The sequence below is a fragment of the Pseudochaenichthys georgianus genome, chromosome 20 (assembly GCF_902827115.2).
Source record: "Pseudochaenichthys georgianus chromosome 20, fPseGeo1.2, whole genome shotgun sequence".
Lineage (NCBI taxonomy): Eukaryota > Metazoa > Chordata > Actinopteri > Perciformes > Channichthyidae > Pseudochaenichthys > Pseudochaenichthys georgianus.
This window is the reverse complement of record NC_047522.1, coordinates 22,374,770-22,396,400: the sequence shown is the minus strand read 5'-3', so window position 1 is coordinate 22,396,400 and position 21,631 is coordinate 22,374,770. Positions and strand designations below refer to the sequence as shown.

At 42.4% G+C, this 21,631-nt stretch overlaps 1 protein-coding gene across 3 annotated transcripts; it reads right to left on the bottom strand.

The window, feature by feature from the left end:
* Nucleotides 1–224: 224 nt before the first annotated feature.
* LOC117465894 (uncharacterized) lies at nucleotides 225–18,053 on the bottom strand. 3 transcript variants are annotated; one of them, XM_034108984.2, is made up of 9 exons: nucleotides 18,026–18,053; nucleotides 15,641–15,724; nucleotides 14,411–14,813; nucleotides 12,317–12,385; nucleotides 12,157–12,236; nucleotides 10,541–10,681; nucleotides 3,064–3,227; nucleotides 2,882–2,972; nucleotides 225–322 (listed from the first exon to the last, which is right to left on the bottom strand). In XM_034108984.2, exons 1-9 carry the CDS (start codon nucleotides 18,048–18,050, stop codon nucleotides 240–242), a joined length of 1,140 nt encoding a protein of 379 aa, XP_033964875.1. In that variant the 5' UTR covers nucleotides 18,051–18,053; the 3' UTR covers nucleotides 225–239. The 3 variants fall into 3 exon arrangements, with proteins under 3 accessions (XP_033964875.1, XP_033964876.1, XP_033964877.1); XM_034108985.2 differs by lacking the exon at nucleotides 18,026–18,053 and adding an exon at nucleotides 17,259–17,272; XM_034108986.2 differs by lacking the exon at nucleotides 18,026–18,053 and adding an exon at nucleotides 17,254–17,271.
* Nucleotides 18,054–21,631: the final 3,578 nt, after the last annotated feature.

Sequence of the window (21,631 nt, the reverse complement as noted above, 5' to 3'; positions counted from 1 at the left end):
AAAAACATCTATATTGATTCTGACACTTCTACATCCAACTCACAGATGTAACCTTGCTTTGAGAAAAAAGATTATGAATGTAACCCTTTTAGAAGTGAAGATATAGTCATTTGTTGTGTTAGTGGCATTTTCAAGCCTGAAACCTGAAAAACAGGCTCAGGGTTTAACAGGTTAATACAGAAAGTAACTCAACTTTTTAATAAAATGTACAAATTGTGTCCGTTTTGTTTTTGTTTTATTCATTCTGAGCTTTCTGAGATTATTCTTGTGAAGTAGAGAACCGCCGGCTCAGCATAGACGTTCTGGATGCTGTAAGCACTTCCTGTGGGAACAGAACGGTACAAAATCATTAAAACCATCGAGGCACATCGGACAATTGACTGCTGAAGAAGAAAAAGGCTCTGGTTTCAGACAGGGGGTGAAAAGAGGTGCTGCAGCACAGGCAGTATGAGAACAATTAAGAGCTTTTTGAACATTAAAGCACGGAGACATGTCCCAGTAGAGACACTAAATACTAGGGGTGTTGAAATGAATCGTTTCTACGATGCGGACGAATCTGCATCGATGCAGTGACAGAACATAATCGATTATAGCGTAGTAACGTTGCTTCCTGATTTTACAATAACGTTTTTTTAACGTTCTTGAATATCAAATTGGTCGGTGACGCCGAGATCAGGGAACAGACGTGACAGCGGCACCAAACACGGAGCAGTCTGCTTCATCCACCAACACAAGAACAGCGCATGCACGGTTGTGGCATGACCACAAGATGTGTGCAACTGTATTTAGTATCCTATCCATTTGAACATGATTTAAGTGGGGGGGGACCTCACCTCCTCTAGGGGGGTCCGGGGGCATGCACCCCGGGAAGACTTTTTTTTAAATATTGAAGTTAAAAGCATCAATCTGGTGCACTTTGAGAGCAACATTAGGAGCTCTATGGATACATCTCTCAACACCCATATGAAACAACGGAAAGCAGGTTTTCTTTTTGGATATTTTACAAATCACTCCCCTTTCAAACTGTATTCTTGTTTATTAATAACAACTTTTTTGTAACGTCATAGTATTTTATACCTGTTTTTAATCTATTCTCTTATTTTTTTACAACTATAATGATCATATAAAGGTGTGCCTTTGCCTCACTGAGCTGAGGTTATCAGAGCCGCTCAGTCTTTCAGGAGAGAGCTCTCTAATACTCGAGTTACAATCATGTCAGGTTTTTGGTGGACTTAGTGAAGTCTTGGATTGCAGAGTATGAATGTCCTCTTGCTATTTCAGTTGATACGTCTGCAAAGTTTGTGAAGGCAGGAGGAAAGCTTCCGCGATCACGTCTCCTCTCCGTTCCTCCAAACCCCGCCCCCCCTGAAAACAGTGAGTGACAGGCTGATAGTGACCCGATAGAAACGTTATTATTCTGATTCCGATTGAGATGATGAAGCTAACTTAGTCTCCGACAATCATGCTGTTTATGTAACGGTAAGACAGAGAATGTGAGTGTGCACCCACATGCAGTATATGTTTGTTTGTATATGCTGTTGTAAATACTCCTGTTGTCTGCTGTGTTCAGACTCAAGTCCTGTGTGTGATGCCACATTCAGGACCTTCAGTGTCCTTTTTTTAACAGAAGGCCGTTGCTAGAAGCTGCAGCTCGAATGCAGAAGCATTCGTTCTTAGTTTTTGAGGATGGAACAATTTCACACAGATATAGAGATGCTAGAGCTATACGATTGGTTTACTTTGGATTATAATTTAATGTCAAGACATTTATGTTATTGATTTCTGAAGCACTTTCTAAATAATAAGAGTTAATATGTATTTACTATGTATTCATTGATGCAAAAGAAGCCATGTGCAGTAATATAGAAAATAAGACAGGATAACCGTAGTCGAATCGTGCGACCAGTGAAGATGCACAGCCCTATTAAATACTGATATGAAAATGAGCGGAATGGGGCCTCTTCAGAACTGAATAATGTTGTGTTTTAAGTAGGGCTGTCAAGTTAACGTTAATAACGCCACTAATTATTTAAACGTGCGATTAACGCATGTGTATTTGTCCTCGGCCCGCCCCGTAGTTTCAGAGCCCAAAAGCTTGAGGTTGTTGTTGTTGTTAGTTGGATGGTGGGAGATTCTAGCGAGAGATATGGATACAAAAAAAGGTGCATTAAACAGCAAGCCAAGCACACAGCTGATGCCGACAGCCATTGCCGGGGAGACGCCTGGACAACAACAGCGGTAGCTAAATGGGTGGCTACAACTTAACATTGTGGAGGACGACGGGCTGCGTGAGATAATTCAGATCACATCCAACGTGTCGACTGTCACAGCGCATTATTTTGACCCTAGGCGGGAACTTCAGTCTCATGCTTTGACTGAAGATGAAGACAGAGCAGCGGCATTTCGCTGACAACTGTAAACAGGCTTGTCTGTTGAGCAACTGGCTCAGTAGAGAGAGAGAGAGAGAGAGAGAGAGAGAGAGAGAGAGAGAGGCTCAGTGCAGAGAAGTAGACAGGGTTGGGAGAGAGAGAGAGAGAGAGAGAGAGAGAGAGAGAGAGAGAGAGAGAGAGAGAGAGAGGTTGTTGTGTTGAGAATATTCAGGAGAATATTTGTCATTGTTCCAAAGATAATAAACAAACATTTGCATAAAGCATATTTGTCCACTCATATGTTTATAAGAGTATTAAAAACTTGAAAAATATTCCTCTAAGGTACATTTAGAAATAATAAGAAATGTGCGATTAAAATAAGTAAATAAGAAATGTGCGATTAACTATTTTAATCGACTGACAGCCCTAGATTTAAGTGTGTAATTTTACCCTGTGTAAAGTGACCCTTAAATGCGCGTTATAAATAAAATGTATTATTATTATATTCTTACCGCGTGGCACCATGAAGGATTTTCCAGGGTTGAAGCGGGATTCCCTGCCGTTGATGGTCACACTCACAGAGCTTGTTAATAAGTTAAAAACCTTTATAAAGAAAAACAAAGACAGAAAGGATTAATATTAAGACACTAGAGAGGACAGTGAGTATAACGCAGAGATGTGGGAGGGCACTGACGGTGGCGGCGCTGTGGTCCACCCACAGAGGTTTCTTCATGAAGGAGCCCAGCAGCATCTTCCCGTTGCAGAATGGTCCGCTGTTAACGTCCATCGTGAAGCCGATCACCCGGCCCTGATAGCAGAACCACTCGAACTGATCCGGGGAGATCTCAGTACTGTCTACTACAAACAGAACAGGAACATTTATTTAAAGACCAAGAACGACATATGTTCAAAGACAAAGTGGGACGGGTTAGCGCAGGGGTGTCAAACTCAATTCCATCGCGGGCCACATCAGAATTATGGTTGAACTCAAAGGGCCGGGTGTAACTTTAAAGGGGACCTATGATGCAAAATGCACTTCTTGATGTCTTTTATACATAAACATGTGTCCCCGGTGCGTCGGGGAACTCACGCAGCGTCAGAAAATAAAACCCTTTGGCTCGACGCAATATGGTCGGTGTTTACATTAGCATCGCTAGCACTCAGAGCTAACCTGTACTGGAGAGCATGTGTGTGAAGAAGCAGGAAGTAAAAAGGAACTCACCTTGTGGTGTAACCGGCAAGAGAGAAAGCCTTTGAGCTCCAGACTGTTTCAAAGAGAATCCTTGATAATCCATGATATGGCGTTTCATCACGGCAGCGTTTAGTTTAGACAGTAGCTGCCGGGTCCCGCATGAGCTCAGACTCCTCTTTTTTTTATCATTTTTTTTTTTTTTAAAGCTTTATCCCCAAAATCAGCACTTTTGAAACAGGAAGTGAAATAGAGGGACATGAGGCATGGCTAGAATGGGTGATCTGTTTGGTATTTTGAGCAAAACACTCAGACATGTTTTTATTAGGGCTGTCAAACGATTACAATTTTTAATCCGATAAATCACAGTTTAAAAATTAATTAATCATGATTAATCACCATTCGAACTATGTCCAAAATATGCCATTCATTTATGTATATTGTTGTGGGAATGGAAAGATAAATGAAAGCAGGCGGATATATCCATTTAACATACAGTATCTATGTTTATTATAACATTTTTCTGCATGTCAAAATGAAAGACAACCCACACACCTATCAATCATCAAACCGTGGGGTCTTAATTCATAACGTGTTGATTTCTATCAACGGGGGAGTACTTCAGGAAAGTCGACAGGGGGGGGGCTAGTGGAGTACTTTGTGACCACAGAGTGTGAACGTTGTGATCAGCTGTTTTAGCGCAGTTCTCCAGTGAAGGGGGGAGTCTCCCTCCGCAGCCGGTTGGCGTAGTTTTGGCACAGTTCCGTTGTACAGACCGACGTTAACAGCAGCCCTGTCTGTGCACACGGAGACCGACTCTGTCGTCCGGTGATCGAACCGCCTTCTGGAAAAGCTTCACAAGTACGTCGGTACGCAAATGCGCTTTGTGACACAAGTGACGGTACGCATTTCAGATTACCACATAACCTGCGTACCAGTTATGTGCACCCCTGTACCAGAGCCATATTATTACTAGTATATGGCTCTGCCCTGTACTACAGCAAAAGTATTCGGCGTCGGGACTTCCTGCAACAACACCACGCCGTTATCAAAGATGTTCTATTGAGAAGACGATCACTACGTGACAAAAGTTTTCAAAACCGTGGCTACTGAAATCAATCTTACTAACTGCTGTCTGTGCAATTTACTCCGCGCGAGTTGGCAGACTTTATTTTGCTTACTTTAACATCATTTTTCATGGTGGGGCTAAGCCATTTCTTGGTATGGGTGTAGCCTACCCCAGCCATACCCTGGCGCTGCCACTGGTGGCACGTATGGGGCAGACCATTCTGCACATGCGTTAAATGCGTTAAATATTTTAACGCAATTAATTCAAAAAATTAATTACCGCCGTTAACGCGATAATTTTGACAGCATTAGTTTTTATATATCCGAAACCTATGCTATTGCCTAAAAATAGCATGATAGATGCACTTTAAGACTATATAAATATACATAAAATAATGTATTATATTATTGCCTCTGCATTGGATTATTATCGGATAGGGTAATAACTTCATAATTAACTACGTCTGACAGCAGAAGTCTGGGGCAAATGAGTGCACATGTCACAAAATGAGATGCATTGTGGGACATGAAGTGTATGGACAACGTGCGGATTTGCGTGTTTTGTATGTTTTGTAATGAAAAAAAGTCAAAGTGTCAAAAATAAATAAACATTTCTATTTAAACTAAAACCTGTACATAAGAATAATAACTCTTTACTGCAGGTTGATTTGTTCGCCTAAAAGATGCAAGGAAAGGACTCAAATATATTTGGTTTAAATCGATTTTTTCCTAAACCAGGGGTGGGGAACCTCCGGCCTCCGGGCCGTATACGGCCCGCGAGACAATTTGGTACGGCCCTCGAGGTAATTTATAAACACAGGCAAAAAATAAAAAAATGAAAGAAATCTAGACCGCAAAAAAATTAAACAAGCGAGTGCCTGTTTTTCCTGGCCAAGGTCAGGGTCCTTGAACACAACAGGAGCCTAACGTGTCATCACGTGGTATATGTCTCGACTGACAGGGTGCAGTTCTGACGGAGAGCACCAGAACGCCACTTCAGCACTTCAGAAATTGCAGTACCGATAAGTCCGTACACATGCCGCAGTTTCTGCGTGTCTGTGGCCCTTTCTCATTTCTCGAACTCCCCTCCTCGACTCATATCCTCGATACTTAGTCCCACCCACAGGAGATGCGAGCGGAGGAGCCGAGGAGGGGAACCGAGGAGAGAGGAGGGGAAGCAGCAGGCGGTTAGAGAAATGAGAACTCCTCTCCTCTGAGCGGTCATTTTAAAGAGAAGTCCATTAATGATGACACAAGGCACAGCAGCCCTCTGTCTGATGGACAGATGTGTTCATGACCACTTATATATTTACTTTGATTCATTCACAGTGCGGTGTAATGAGACAATAATAGGCTACAGATGCGGACACGCGCACACACACACACACACACACATATATGTGTATATATTTATATAAATATATACAATTTCAGAATCAAACAGAGCACTCTCATAACTCGTAACACAATCAGAGACTGGATATATCCCCCCCTCTCCCCTCTGGTCGCTACAATGAGGAAAATAAATTACGGGCCAAAGATTTTATTTACAAGTATTAAAAGTAAGCAGAGGACACCAAACCAACTGACCTGTCTGTCTGTCCGCTGCATCTACGCACACACTGTACCACACACACCTACACACGCACATACAGCTCCTAAAACAGGCTACAGCCGTTGTGTATTTTATTGTGAAGCACTGAATGGTTTTAGAAAAATATCGACTTTGTTTGTAGATATCTACTAAACTAAAGCAAATAAAGAGAGTAGCCTAGGCCTGTTATACTGAGCGATATATATTATAGGGGCGGTGGTGGCGAAGTCGATAGGGACTTGGCTTGGCAACTGGAAGGTCACCAGTTCAAGTCCCCGAAAGACCAAGTGCTACCGAGGTGTCCCTGAGCAAGGCACCGTTCCCCAGATTGCTCCCCGGGCACCGTTCAAAATGGCAGCACACTGCTCCTAACACTAGGATGGGTCAAATGCAGAGAAATAATTTCCCCATGAGGGATTAATAAAAGTTAATCTTCATCTTCATCATACACACTGCTCTGCTTTCTGCACCCTCACAGCTGTTCTGTCTGTAAACATCGCGTCGCGATGAAAGCAGTTTCTAAAATAATATCCAGGGGATGCATGCAGAGCTGTCATTGGCTGAGATAAGTCCGGCCGTGTGTCACGACTCTTTGAAACATCTCTGTTCCCGGAAATGCATCCGCGAAGGAGCCGTGGAGGACCATGGAGGACCCATCAGTGTATCCTCGGTTATAGCTCCTCCAGAGAGGCTCCTCCAGAGAGGCTCCTCCAGAGATGCTCGGTCCTCGACGTGCATTTAGAGAAATGGGATGTCCTTCAACATGGCGCGCTAAAATTCATTTCCGGGTCACTACCGGAGGACAGAGGAGTCGAGGAGTCGAGGAGATGTGATGAAATGAGAAAGGGCCTGTGTCTTTAGTTGAAAGCCCAGTGGCGATCTGCTCATCGGTCATACTGATCAGACAGTCAATAACTGTGTTGTTATCATTAGCATCTGGTTAGCTAGCTATGCTAACGAATATAAGAAGCTTTGTCTTCAACCAGTGAGGTCAAGGCACATCTTTATATGATCATTATAGTTATATAAAAATAAGAGAATAAAGTAAACAGGTATAAAATACTATATGACAGTTATTAATAAAGAAGAATACAGTTTGAAAGGAGAATGATTTGTCAAATATCCATAAATTAAAAGAAAATCTGCTTACAGTTGTGTTTGGGTGTTGAGTGATGTGTCCATAGATCTCCTAATGTTGCTCTCAAAGTGCACCAGATTGATGCTTTTAACTTCAACATTTAAAAAAAAATCTTCCCAGGGGAGCATGCCCCCCGGACCCCCGTAGAGGAGGTTAGGTCCCCCCCCCACCACTTAAATCATGTCCACATGGATAGGAAACTAAATACATTTGCACACATCTTGTGTCCATACCTTTCTGTTTGGTGGTCACGCCACACCCTGCACGTGCATGCATACGTGAGTCATGGTGAGATATCTGGATTAAGAGGTTGCTTTTTCTTTGCACAGAATGAAATGAAGGGGCTGTGATTTTAGTTTTTTTAAGCAGAGGTCAATAACTTGTACGGCCCTCGGAGGATGTTGAAAACATTGAAATGGCCCTTGAGAGGAAAAAGGTTCCCCACCCCTGTCCTAAACAAACAAGCGTCCACTGAAACTCTGAAAGAATACGCCCATTGGCTACAAATCAATATATGATTGGTTGATCAAACTGTCAGTCCAAACGTGCGCTCTCATTCAGTGCGACGGCCAGGGCCTTCGATCAAGGATGTAGAATACCTTGGTTGAAGGATATTCTACCCAGAGACCCAGAACAAGATCTGATTGGCTGCTTTCTTTTCTAACACAAACCACTGAAATGCGTAGCATGGTCCGAGAAGGACAAACAAATCAACGTAACAGTGTAATATTACAGATCAACAACACGATTCTCATTTATTCATTTTATTACATTTTATTTATATAATTAAATCGATTTTTTGTTTGTTTTATCCGAGTGTTCCTATTCTCTGAATAGCTTGAAGGCCCTGACGGGTCGCCACTGGTTGTCGGTTATGGCTCGAGGTCATCTACACCCCGAGAAGGATGTGTTCCAGGTGTCCCACAACAATAACATCTGACCGAGAGTTGCCCGGTCACAAACTGGTAACAACAAAATGCTAGGGCAGCCCCTCCTTAAAGTGGACCTATCATGCTATATTTTAATAATATATTGTAGGGCCATACCTATATAAAACATGTCTGTTTGGTTTTTTTTCAAAATACCAAACAGATCATGCATTTTAGCAATGCCTCATTTCGCTCTATTTGCTCTTTTCCAGCCGTGTTTTTGCAAGGGCTGATTCTGTGACGTAGCTTTAATGCAAATGAGCTGCAGCTGACCACGCCCCCCTGCAGGAGAGGGGAGTGTGCTCTGATCAGCTGCTGGGCTGTCAAAAGAGGGGGAGGAAAAGAGAGGCTCCGTTTTGTATTCTTATATGATTATATAGAGTCGTTATTCATTTGTTTTAAGTAAGGGATAATGTGCTGCGACGCGGTCATTATGGGGAAAAGAACACCGACAGGCTGATCAGGAGCCCTCCGCGAAGCGGAGGGATCTAGATCGGCATGAAGGCATGAAGGCATGAAGGCATGAAGATTTAAAAAATAGTTGTATGTATTGATTTAAATTGACATGCATCCGCGAAGAAAAATAGTCCGATGTTACTGTTTGAACTAACGTAGCAACGGCAGGAACTGCTTCGATAGCGTTTTTGAGGAGCTTTTTGATTACAGATTTGAAAACATCGCTGCTTGCTTTAAAAGTAGCACAATTCATGATGTCAAACCTTGGAAAGTATCTCGATATCCTGCCCTGATGCCAAAGTAACTGCACACTGTATGTTTTGCCATTTGATGTCTATGTCTGGACCGCTGCGTAAAAAGGAGGGTTTCTGCCCGTTACTTCTCCGCTGTTTTCTTGTCCCTCTTGTCTTTTTCTTTTCTTCACTGGGGACTCATCAGCCACTAACTATTACTCCAAATTACTGTGCTCTCCAAATATATTAAAATGAATGTTAAAATCCTCCATGTTGCTATCACACGACAGCGGAAAACTAAAGACAATCAGACAGTTTGCTTGCTTTTCAAACTGTTACATTTGAAAAACAGTGAGAGCGTCTCTTGTCAGTTTGAAAAGCCAACGGTAGGAACTGCTTGCGTTTTTGAGGAGCTTTTTGATTACAGATTTGAAAACATCGCTCCTTGCTTTAAAAGTAGCACAATTCATGATGTCAAACCTTGGAAAGTATCTAGATATCCCTGCCCTAATGACAAAGTAACTGGCAAGTGAATATGTGTCGCCGTTTGATGTCTATGTCTGGACCGCTGCGTAAAAAGGAGGGTTTCTGCCCCGTTACTTCTCCGCTGTTTTTCTTGTCCCAGTTCGAAAAGCAAACTGCATGCAGTTTGCTTTTCGGCCCAACTGTATACAGTTAAATCGACCGGACTTCTTTCTGAAGATGTGAGCGTCCTTAACAACGGTCAATAAGTCCTTGACAGCGGTCTGTCTATTCGGTATTAACAACGTGTCACGTGTTCTGAATTGACCAATCAGAATCGAGTATTCAACTAAGCCATGTAATAAAGCTCAATAAATAACAAAGAAGACCTTTGACCGGCACTTTTCTAATTTTGTCCGGAAAATTCAAACTGTAACGGACATGTTGACCGGCGTTAAAAAAATCTAACTGAAACTCTGCGGCACGGTCCCCTCGTCCCTTGGAAGGTGCGTGTTTTTCATCTGCTGGCTGGTGGACTACAGGGGAGATTTACAGCAGGAGCCACCACTTGCCTCGGGGAGGGAGAAAAAGAGCCAGCGCGGAGAATAAACAGAAGGGCAACCATGCGCGGGAAGTCTTCTTCGCTGCTTTTGTGGCAGACTACAGCGCCACTTACAGGCCTGGCATATGTACTACAGCGTCTCTAGCACTTTTGAGCGGTCTCGTGTGAACGGACACGTTGCTGGTGCCTGTTGCGTGTGGACGGAATACTTTTTTGATAACGATTCCGGTCCGTTTGCAGGTGGAGCGTTGCCCATGTAGGCGGAGCATCACCGCCCACTATACCGGGCTGACGTCAGCTCGGATGGAAATCTGGATCAGCTCCGTTGTAGCCCCGTTTTTAAAAGATTTGGGTACGGAGGAAAAGAGAGGGTTTTATTTTCTGACGCTGCGTGAGTTCCCCGACACATTTATGTATAAAAGACATCACAAAGTGCATTTTGCATGATAGGTCCCCTTTAAGGGAGAATACGGCTGCTCTTGTTTGGGCATCTGCGTCAGAGGGCAAAAGGTAAACATGTATACAGCATTATTTCCTCACCTTTGACAGGCAGCGCCCAGAGGTTCGTGAACCACTCGGCCAGGTTGGCTTTGTCTTGGGTCAGCAGGGTCATCGGTTTGAGCGGAGGAGCGCACAGATCTGACAGAGAGAGAGCCGCCTGCACTGTGGAATCCGGCAAAACTGGAACAAAGGAAAGAAGATACCATTATATAAAATTAAAGAGGCATGGGGTGGCTGAAACCAGCAGATGGCGCCGTTTGTACTGCTCGCATCAGATACATATTGACGCTACATTTGATTATTTAATGAATACTGTGGTGGATATTTTGAATTATGGTTCTCTTTGTCCCCTGTCGAGGCCTGATATGGGAAATCACTATCAGCGTTTCCGCCAGGGGGGCGTCTTGCCGTCATTCGACGCCCTTATTCAGCTCGGAACGCCCTGAAATGTAACAGAGGGCGTCCATCGAGAGTTTTTATCGCTTGAAATGACGAAAAGGAAAAAGGACATTAGGGCTGAACGTTTAATCGATTTTAAATCGAAATCGCGATTTTAAATGATGCAATTATTTCATTTTTTTTCTTGTGTGTCAGTCATCCGCACCAATCAAACATGCTGTCCTGCACATGTACCAGTCATTGTTAACCAATCAGAAGTGGCCCATGATAGAAGGTGATAGACAGATTGATCCAATCACCTGCCAAGTATTTTTGAAATACTTTTCCAAATGGCTTCCAGTGGAGCTTTAGATGGTTTGGTGAACCGTCTGAGTCAGGTTAGCAATGCTCCATCACGTGTTTCTATTACAGGGTGAATCTGAAACTGAAGCTTGACTTTAAAGCAACCCAACAGAAGTTTCATGTCAGTTTAGTTCTTTCACTCGTAGCTCGGGCTGCGGGGTGCTACAGACGGGAGCCCGTTGATGCGAACTTCCTAGCCGGAGATATGGCCGCATTTACAATAAACTTCCGTTGGGTCGCTTAAAAAACATATCGCGAATCGAAATCGCAATTAGATTATTTCCCCAAATCGTGCAGGCCTAAAGGACATCCCTCTGTTGGAGGGGCAAAAGAGTCTGGTGGGATTATTTTCGCCACCAGCAAAGCGTGTTCCTGTGATGGAAAGTGTACTGCCGGCGAGCCTTGGCGGGGGGGTGCCAGTAGAGCACGCGCGTGAACTGCGAGCGCCGGAGCCTCGAAGCGGCGAAACTGAGACTCTGTGGTGAAACGATGAGCCGTTTAGGAGCCGAATGAGCCGGCACTTCTTAGTGACTAGTCAAACTAAAAAAAGTGCCAGAATTCCCATCCCTAATACGTAAAGAGAAAGTATCTATAAGGGACGGCTCAATTCAAAATTCAAGTCACGTGACATCACCCCTCGCTCTCGGGGTGGACGCCCTCTCAGCCGCGGTCTGGCGGAAACACTGATCACTATTCTTGCCGTTTTTATTCTAGATTTATCAAAGTGTGATTATTATTCATTCCTTAATACCAATAGTCGTGGATCCCCATCATAAACCTGACAACATTTTCAAAGAGATAAGGGTTGGTGTTAAGGAGGACATTGTGTGGGGAAAGAAACTTAGGTTAGGTAAATATCTATCAAGAACATTTGGTATACATTAAAGTATATTGTTAAATGTTTAAAAACATACTCAAGCTGTCCTCCTCCTTGTACTGGTCCTCCTCCTTGTACTCCAGAACAATCATGGAGTACGGCTCACTTCTCTTCGACCTGTGGAAAAATAGTGGGAAATATAAACGTATATCGACAGTAAGAGGGAGATATTAATTGAGACTCAGATTCGTCCTCACCGATCCACTGAATACCGCTGTGGCCGCTGATCCTCGGGGGTGCAGTGGTGGATGAAGGCATTAATAGTGCTGTGTACAGATAGAGATATAAAGATGGGTTATATATCACAAGTGGTGTGATATCATTCAAATCAAGACTCCGAAAAAAATTAGCAGAATACCCCAACTAACCAAAAAATGGGAATACCGAGCTGCGGTTTTTTTGTCTAATAGTTTTTTTTTTTTATCTTTATCCGGTCATTGTGTCTTTGGATTAACTTACAAATAAATTAAAAAAAGATATATCATTATATGGCAATAATAATAATATTTATAAATACTATAACAATTATAATGAGAAATGAAGCTCAGCGCAAGTTCAACCAGGAAGACCGTCTTTACTCATTAATTTACTATATCCGTGTTAGTCTCTCTCTCCTCTCTATATAGTGGCAAAGTCACGCCCATCTACTTCCGCCCCATGGGACCTTATTTCTGAAAAATTATGTATTGAAGTCAATTGAGAGAGAAAACGTATCTTTCGATCCCGTTTGAATTGTGCCACGAATTCCACATATGATATTTGTCAATCTTAAAAAAATCATTTCCATGTCAAAAAAGTTTGTCTTAAAACTGTTGAAATATAACACCATGAAATATATACGCAACTAGAAAGACTACACATCCCAGAGTCCCGTACATTAACGTTACACTCTTGTTACTCACTGAAACCTTGTATAGCCGGTCCCGCATGCTGGCTCTTACGGAACCGACTAACTCCCCTTGTGTGTATGTACAGCTCTCAACACGCCCAGACTTGTAGTGATTTTCACCTCTTTTAATACTTTCCACTTCATTCTGAAAGAAAGAGGTGAAATGTGCCAACGTGACGGCCATCTTGGTGTTGGTGACGTATGCAAGACCAGAGTTGTAATTCATTGAGCACTTCACAAAAAAAACCGTCTTACTTCACAGTTTTACAACCATTTTATTTTTTTGACTTGCAAAATTCTCTTTTAAAATGACAAACATCATATGTGTAATTCGTGGCCCAATTCAAACGGGATCGAAAGATAATCTTTCTCTCTCCATTGACTTTAATACATGATTATTCCGAAATAAGGTCCCATGGAGGTCCCCCGGAAGGGGAGGGACTTCGCCTCTCAATAAGTGATCGGGGCGTCACTCCCCAGCTTAACCAATCACTTCGCTCTATTCTCACAAGCTTATCATAGCGCTCCGCTAACCCTCTAAAATCTGCTCTCCCCCCTCTGACAGCTGTCATTTCAGGTGACTCGACGCATCCCTCCTCCACCCCTTTTTACCTCCTGTCCCTCTGAATCCAGGGTCAAGCTAAGCCCCTCCCCTTCAGACTGAACCCAACCATCCATTCACCACCACCAGGGTCAAGCTAAGCCCCTCCCCTTCAGACTGAACCCAACCATCCATTCACCACCACCAGGGTCAAGCTAAGCCCCTCCCCTTCAGACCAAACCCAACCATCCATTCACCACCACCAGGGTCAAGCTAAGCCCCTCCCCTTCAGACCAAACCCAACCATCCATTCACCACCACCACCACCACCAGGGTCTAGACCCCGGGGGATTTCATCGGATCGGTTCTCCCCTCCCGAATGATACTCCTGCACAACGGGGCCTAATCGCCAAAACTCCATTACATTCATTTGTTTATTTCTGGCAATAAATATGTATTCTTACATCAAAACCGTCTCTCCTGATTGAAATATCATTATTATCAGTTTACATAAAAATAGGATGAGAAATGGAATCTGAATATGGACTTGTATGAATTTATTTGCTATTTGTTTGACTTTATTATTTTAACCCTGTAAATGGGTGTATGTATGTATGTATGTATATGCGCATATGTATGTATAGAATTTAGTTAATCTGTGTGAGTATTAAATTACAGAATTATCTTTTATTTACTTAACCTTAACGGGAGGGCTACCTCTGTATAAACTCTTCTGCCCTCCGCTTCAACTCATTTTGTTTGTTTAGATGTCTAAATTTTTGAAATAGTAGATATATATTAGATATATAGTGAAATATATATATATTTTGTGTGTTCTGACAAATATATCCTGCTATATACCTGAATACAGGACAGGCAGCAGGAGGGATTTCCTCCACAGGACGCCCCGGCTCCTTCATCCGACCTCTGCCCACACTCGGGGTCTCGGTTGAAGACACCATGTCTTCAGAGGCGGCCCGACATCTTTCCTCCGGAGACTGTGGGTTTGGGAGCGGCACGGAGGAACTCTCTTTGGGAGGTGGAGGAGATCTGGTGCGTTTCTTCCCTTCTTTCCGAGGTTTGGGCTTCTGCTGCTGAGGGGAGACGCTCTCCACGTCCTCACACACGTCCGGCACCGCACACCAGCTCACGGAGGGTCTCCTGCCCCGCCTCACTGCCTTGAGAGGCTCCTTCCTTTGAGGCTCCTTCCCTTGAGGCGCTTTACTAGAGACCGGATGGTATTCTTTTGGAAACGGCTTCTCCCCTGTTGAAGGCAAGGCAAGTTTATTTATATAGCACCTTTCAACACAAGGCAATTCAAAGTGCTTTACAAACATGAAAGATATTAAGAAACATATTATAAGCATTTAAAAACACTCATAAAAGCAAAGATATAAAAGATAATAAAACATGAATATCAAAAGGTACATGAATTACAGTTGCGGTGCAGTGTGAGATACACACATCTGAGATGTTTAGCTCTGACTCAATCATTGCTCACTTTTTAGCAAGTTTTCTATGACTTCACTTTCTTGTTTAACTTATCCTTTAGTTATTTCACGTGTTTCATGCTGAACGAACCCCGCTTTGGAACATTATAATCTGACCCCATGGTACCTTTTAGTTTCCACCGAAACTATTCCTCTAACAGTAAGGAACACAATCTTAGTAAGGAACAGAGATCATTGGTTGGTCTGTTTGGAGGGCTGCACAAGATATGTGAATTGATGTCTTCCTAAATCTGCAGCTCTATTTTACTCAAATACAGGTATTTGTTGTATTTGCACTTTCTCTTTTGTAAAAAGAGTTCAAATACAAGTTGCTTTTACTTCAACGCGACCTTAACTGCTAGATTTGTACTTGTAACAGATGCCTAACACATGGACGATATGAAGGCTGCGGGGGAGAGCTAATAGCTAATATTTTGTTTACTTTGTTATTTACTGGCTGTGTTTGTTTTCTTTTCCACTTTCTTCGTATATTGTTTTTCCTGCCGTCTCTGTGGAATAGTTTCATTATGGACTTTTAAAACCGAACTAGAACCGGACTACTTTTCTGTAAGTAAAGGAACCCAGTTCTTCCTCCACTCACCTGAGTTGTCGCTGAGCTCTCCGTGTGAGACCACCAACGGACTGGACTGAACATCCTCCTCGTCTGTTTCGGGATTCATGATTTCTTTGTGCGAAAGAAGAAAAGCATTTAAAAGGATGTCTAAATGTTCTATCGGTCCTAGGATCTACTTATTCTTAAAAGGACAGGTCCCTATAAGCTTGGACATTACATGTTACCTGTTAGACGCTTTTATCAAAAGCTACTTATACTCAATACTGGACAATCCCCACAGGAACAATTTGGGGTGAAGTGTCTTGCCCAGGGACACAACGACATGCTGACTGCAGTGGGGTTTGAACCTGTCCACTACCCACTGCGCCACAGCCTCCCGCATCTATCTTGCATGTTTTTACTGATTCTATTTAGGCCTACTTGTTATTTTTCTAATTAGTTAATTAAGGGTGACGTACAACAACTGTTCAGGGACGACAGATGAAAAAAAAAAAGCCTCTTGGCCAACTCTGGAGTTAAAATAATAAATAGAAAACTATTAAAAATCTCTCACAAAAACCATGGAAACCACATCCGGGTCGGCACAAACCGGCTTCTTATCAGGCACCATGCCCGAGCCTACACCCAACGGCTTCTTATCCAAAACGGCAGAACACATGGCTGGAGCATGTGATGAAAAACGAGACTTCCCCTTAGTTTCCAGCAACGGACACTGATCCTTCCAATGACCCTCTCCTCGGCAATAATGACATGGGCCTACTTCGTCCCCCTCGTGTCGCCCCGTACCTGCACATCTACGGGAGGAGCCTGGTGAAACCTTTGCACCACCGCGGGCATAGCCACCGACGTCTCCAATCACCCCTAGAACACTTCTCTATAAAACTACCCTTATGCGTCAACACCAAATCATCCGCTAATTCGGCAGCTATAAACGCGGTGGAAGGTTTCTGCTCATTTCCATAAGTGGCCACACGTCGAGGGATAACATCTTTAAAACTGTTCCAATACAATGAGTTCACAAAGACCGTCAAAACTGGCAACCTTTGCTGCCGCGCACCACCGCTGAAAATGAGAAGTCAGCTGTTTTGGTGTCCGAAAACAGCTGACACCAATCACGTCGCCACAACACTATGCAAAAACAAACTGACGCAACCCAAGGGGAAACGCCACTTCAGCCTATAGCGGGGAAATCCCTTTACAAAAGCGTTTCAAACAGCAACATGTTACCTTCTGATTGACACAGAAAACCTGACGCCCTGTCAAAATAAAGCTTCCTGAAACACAAAAGACATGTGTCCCCCAATAGCAACGCCAAGCCAGCACACTGCTGGACCATCAACTAATCAGCTTCTCAATGACATGTGCTCTGAGCACTACACAAACTTTTAACCAAACTTTCTACAAATAACCCGTAGAACGAGCCCCCATTTGTTATACCTGGCTCAAAAGGCCACAACAGAGGAGACACACCATATCGACGGTTTAACAAAAGATGTTTATTAAAGCAAAACGTTAAAATCAACCAAATAAAGCATGAGGTGTGGATGTCAGTAGTGTAAATGCAGGGTGAGGTTTGCATGGACATGTATGAGACTGTTGAAGTGCACAAAGTGAAGCAACTGCGAGAACTCATAGCATACTTAACCGAAACCAGGTACCTGTAGGGAAAGCAGAGGGAAGACAGAGCGGAGCAGAGGCTTTAAATAGCTGCAGGGCACCAGACCCAGGTGCCCTGAGTTACTAATCAAGACAGCACAGCCACACCCTCTCTGGATGAACCCACAGGGGCATCGCAATGGTATTTAATACCTTGAGTTACTTTACAGATCTGGATGAATGATGTGAAATATAATCAAGTGTTAACTCAGACTTTAGTTCCACCCATAGACTGTATATATAAATGGACGTAGGGTCCGTGACGTCACCCATAGGAATCTGCAGAGTTGCCGTGAAGCCCTTAGTAGGCGGAGTCGGCCACTAACGGCTCGACAGTGACGTCAGAGTTCAACTCCCGCCTGTTCCAGCCTGCTCCAAATAAGGGCAAAGAGGCGGAGCCGAGGCGGGACCTGCTGCCACCGAGCTGGAAGTTCCAGAGCTAGCTGAAGCTACCAAGCTAAGCTAACATGCTCCCCATCTGCACACTGCCGTCGCATTTTACGTTTCTAAGGTAAGCGGACATAAAACTATTCAGCAAAACTATAAATAATAATCTAAGTTATTGAGTTTTTAGCATAATACTTCAGAATCTTAAAACCCCTTAATGTTTGTATGCAATTGTGCTAAATTCAACACTGGAATCAAGCAAATATTAATATGTTTGCATGACATTAGTTATTTGTATTTTGATATCACTTAATTATACGTTTAAGTCAAGCTAAGGTACATGTGATGGTAGCTAGTTAGTGCTCTTACCTGTGAGGCCTCCTCCAAACAGCATAATAACCAGACTGTATCATTCAAACTAAGTACCAGTTCTAGATCCTTGACTTTAGACAAACAATTCAAAAGACAACATGTATTTATTTAAAGACAAATCTTTATTTGAATGTGCCTCTTAACCTGATATATTAGTTATACAGTAATAGTATTGACAATCTAAAAAAATTGAGCAACTCAACAGTCAACTTTATGTTTCTTATTGTCCAAAGCATTTATTATTTTCATTTTCCCCCTCTCATATTCAGTGTGGACGGATTGAGACAGCATGTTGTCCAGAGAGCTGCAGAGACTTCAGGGAGAAACCTCCGTGTGATGGACGTCCAGTCTGTTGGTGTGGAGAGGACTGAGGGTCTTTCCTCAGCGAGGAGGACCAGGCCTGATAGAGGAGCCCATGCTGGGCACAGCTCATACCAACTGCACAGGCCTAGTCTGTCACGTTATTTGACTAAATGTGTTTACTTATAAATGTAATAGGTTTACACCTTCTGTCCATATGTGCTTTTTATTTAAAACATTTGATTAACTTTTGGTTCACATTTCAATAAATTGTATTTGCACTCCTTTCGTCCATTATTCTTACTGAAAATGTTAGATTACACATTCACATCTGACTGAAGATTGGCCCCATTTATTTGTGATGTTGCAAACTCTGCGGTACAAGGCACAAGCAATGTAAAGCTCATAAAGTGAGGCAAATAGAAATAATCAGCTGATGGAGTGTCTCATAACATCAGCTTTTAATGTTCCTCTTGGATGCTCTTCTTGACCCTCAGAGAAGGAGAAAATGTCGTGTCTTTCAGGCATGTCCTTTCCTAACAAAAATGACAGGAAACATAAAACATATTATTGCAGAACAAGTGTGTTATTTATGAAAGCGTTGTGTTTGTGTGTTTAGGGGCTGTAGATATAATTATTTTGTAATTGTAATGGTTTTTTTAACAGTGAGCAATCAGATTATGAATGAACAGTATGAAGTTCATAAACATTGAAATATATGTTATTATCAAAATAATATTTAACTGTTACAAAACGTAGTGCAACTGTAGAAGCTTGCTCTGTTGTCTCACTGAAAGAATAACTTTTACCACGTTTTTACAGACAATATTGAGAGATAAATAGTAGCAGTTCTCACTGTGTTAAATATCTTTGCCTTCAATACATTAAATTAGAAAGCTGACAAAGTCATATTGCTAAATATCTAAAATGTAACTTTTTGCATGGAATAAACCCTCAACTTAACTGATGTGTAGGTGATCTGGTATTTAGTATTGTGTATTGGAATGTATATCAGTGTATTCAAGTCAATACTTCATTCATTTAAACCAATATCTTTCTTGATTCTTTGTACAGTATGAAAAAAAGAGTCTTAGTACCTGTGCTGAAGTTCACTGCTGTGAGGAGTCCAGTTCTGTCTCTCACTCTCTGGTCCAGCCTGTCTGCATCACCTGGACACCTTAAACAAACAGATATATAAGTACCATGTGTACAAACAATATGACTGATTCTCTTCTGTTGAACATGTTGGATTGTGTATTGTCCGAGTCAGGGTCCTTTTTATTTTACTGTAACTTTGGAAGTTGTGTTACCAATGCTTACTGTTTATTTGATACCCATTTGGTAATGCAATTAATAAAAACAACAAGGTTTGGGTTCCTTCTTCAGATGACTATGACGTTAACGTGTAAGCTCGATAATGAACTCCAGCTCAATCAACCATATTGTAATATCTAAGTAATCATCTTGAAATATGACATTAATAATTGTAATATACACACATCTTATTGTGAGGTTGATTTCACATACACGACATTAGCTTGTCTACATACTTGAGCATAGCCAATTTAAATTAACCTTAGATGCATACAGTTCTACCTACATAATAAAATATCTCTAAATTACAAGGATGTAACCTTATTTTATCAACCTCAAACAGAAGCCATTTGTTCAACAGTATTATCCCACTTAACACTTGTCTATTTCGTTTTAACCTTTATATATACAGTCTATGATTTTAACTTGGAGGCTACGATTACAATCGTTAGCACCGATGTAGCTACCACTAGCTTACATGCTAACCCAAGGCTTACCATTCATTACGTAGCTGATTAAAATCATTAACACATAAATAAAGGACTCGAATTTTACTTACCGCATTCATGCACCGTCTGTTTTAACCGCAGAGCGAGTCACAATAGTCCGATATATAAGCATGAAGAACAAACAACCACGGCCGGCTACAAGTTGTGTTTCCTGGATGAGCTGAGCAGGCAGAGTCCCTGTAGCTAGCTTCACGGAGCAGCTAGCGGAGAGACAAGAAGCTAACAGCGGCAGGCACTTGACAGAGCCGTCACTCAATGTGACCACGCCCTAATTGATGCACACACTTTAAGACCTAATATAAATAAAAGGGTCGCGTTAGAAAACAATTCACTCACAGATCCATAATCATGAAGGTGGAATCTAACTATATCGATAATAAAATGTATGGAGCCAGGGGTAGAAACATGTTTTTTTCTGCTGTAAAATTGGGCATTTTAACATGGGGGTCTATGGAAATTGCTCCTTTCTGCAGCCATCGCCTATCGGCCAATATATGAACTGCAGTGTGTGGCACTTCCGTATTGGCTTCCCGGCTCTTCCCCAGAGTTTGCCGCTTGGTTCCACCTGGAGTAAATTCACCAGCTACCCTGCAGAATACAAAGTCATTCAAACTAGCTGCACCTTCACCAGCTTTGAAAACACTTTCATGATCAATCATTATAAAATATATGGCGACTGTGCGAGGGAGTGCGGTCGTCTTTCGACCAGAAGGTTGTGGGTTCGATCCCAGCCCATGCAGTCAACATGTCGATGTATCCGTGGGCAAGATACTTAACCCTGAGTTGCTCCTGATGGCATGGCCAACGGTGTGTGAATGTTAGGTCCTAGAGCAAGTGGTACTGCTCTGTATGAATGGGTGAATGACATACTTATGTAAAGCGCTTTGAGGGGTCGTAAAGACTGGATAAAGCGCTATCAGTCCATTTATCATGTATATTATTCTGAAATGGACCAATCTGCACAATGACTACATTTACTGTCGCTACTTTAGCTATATTTTGATGATAGAACTTTTCTACTTTTAATTGAAGAACATTTTGAATGCAGGACTTTTACTGTAACAGTCGTATTCCTACTCTACTTCTACTTTTACTCAAGTACAATATATGAGTAATTACAAGACCTATACTTATACAACCTCTGTGAAAAAAACTATTAGAAAACGAAGGCTAACGCTAGCAGATAGTGACAATGTATGCTAGTTAGCTAGCTCAACGATTCCATCACAATCTCATAATATTGCGACAGAAAAACGTTTCAGTGCACATCACGCTCTGCCGCTCCGACAGGGAGCTCTGCTCTGAACGGCCTACTACAGCTGTTCGCCAGCGGTACAGTCCCCAATTGTAAATGACATCTGATTAAGTCTGTTTTAATGCACCTGTAAGGGAATACATTAGGTTATTAGCACTAGTGTTTGCCTTTCCTGAATACAAGTAAAGGACCAACTCTGGGGGAAACTTCTGAAGCAATTGGAAT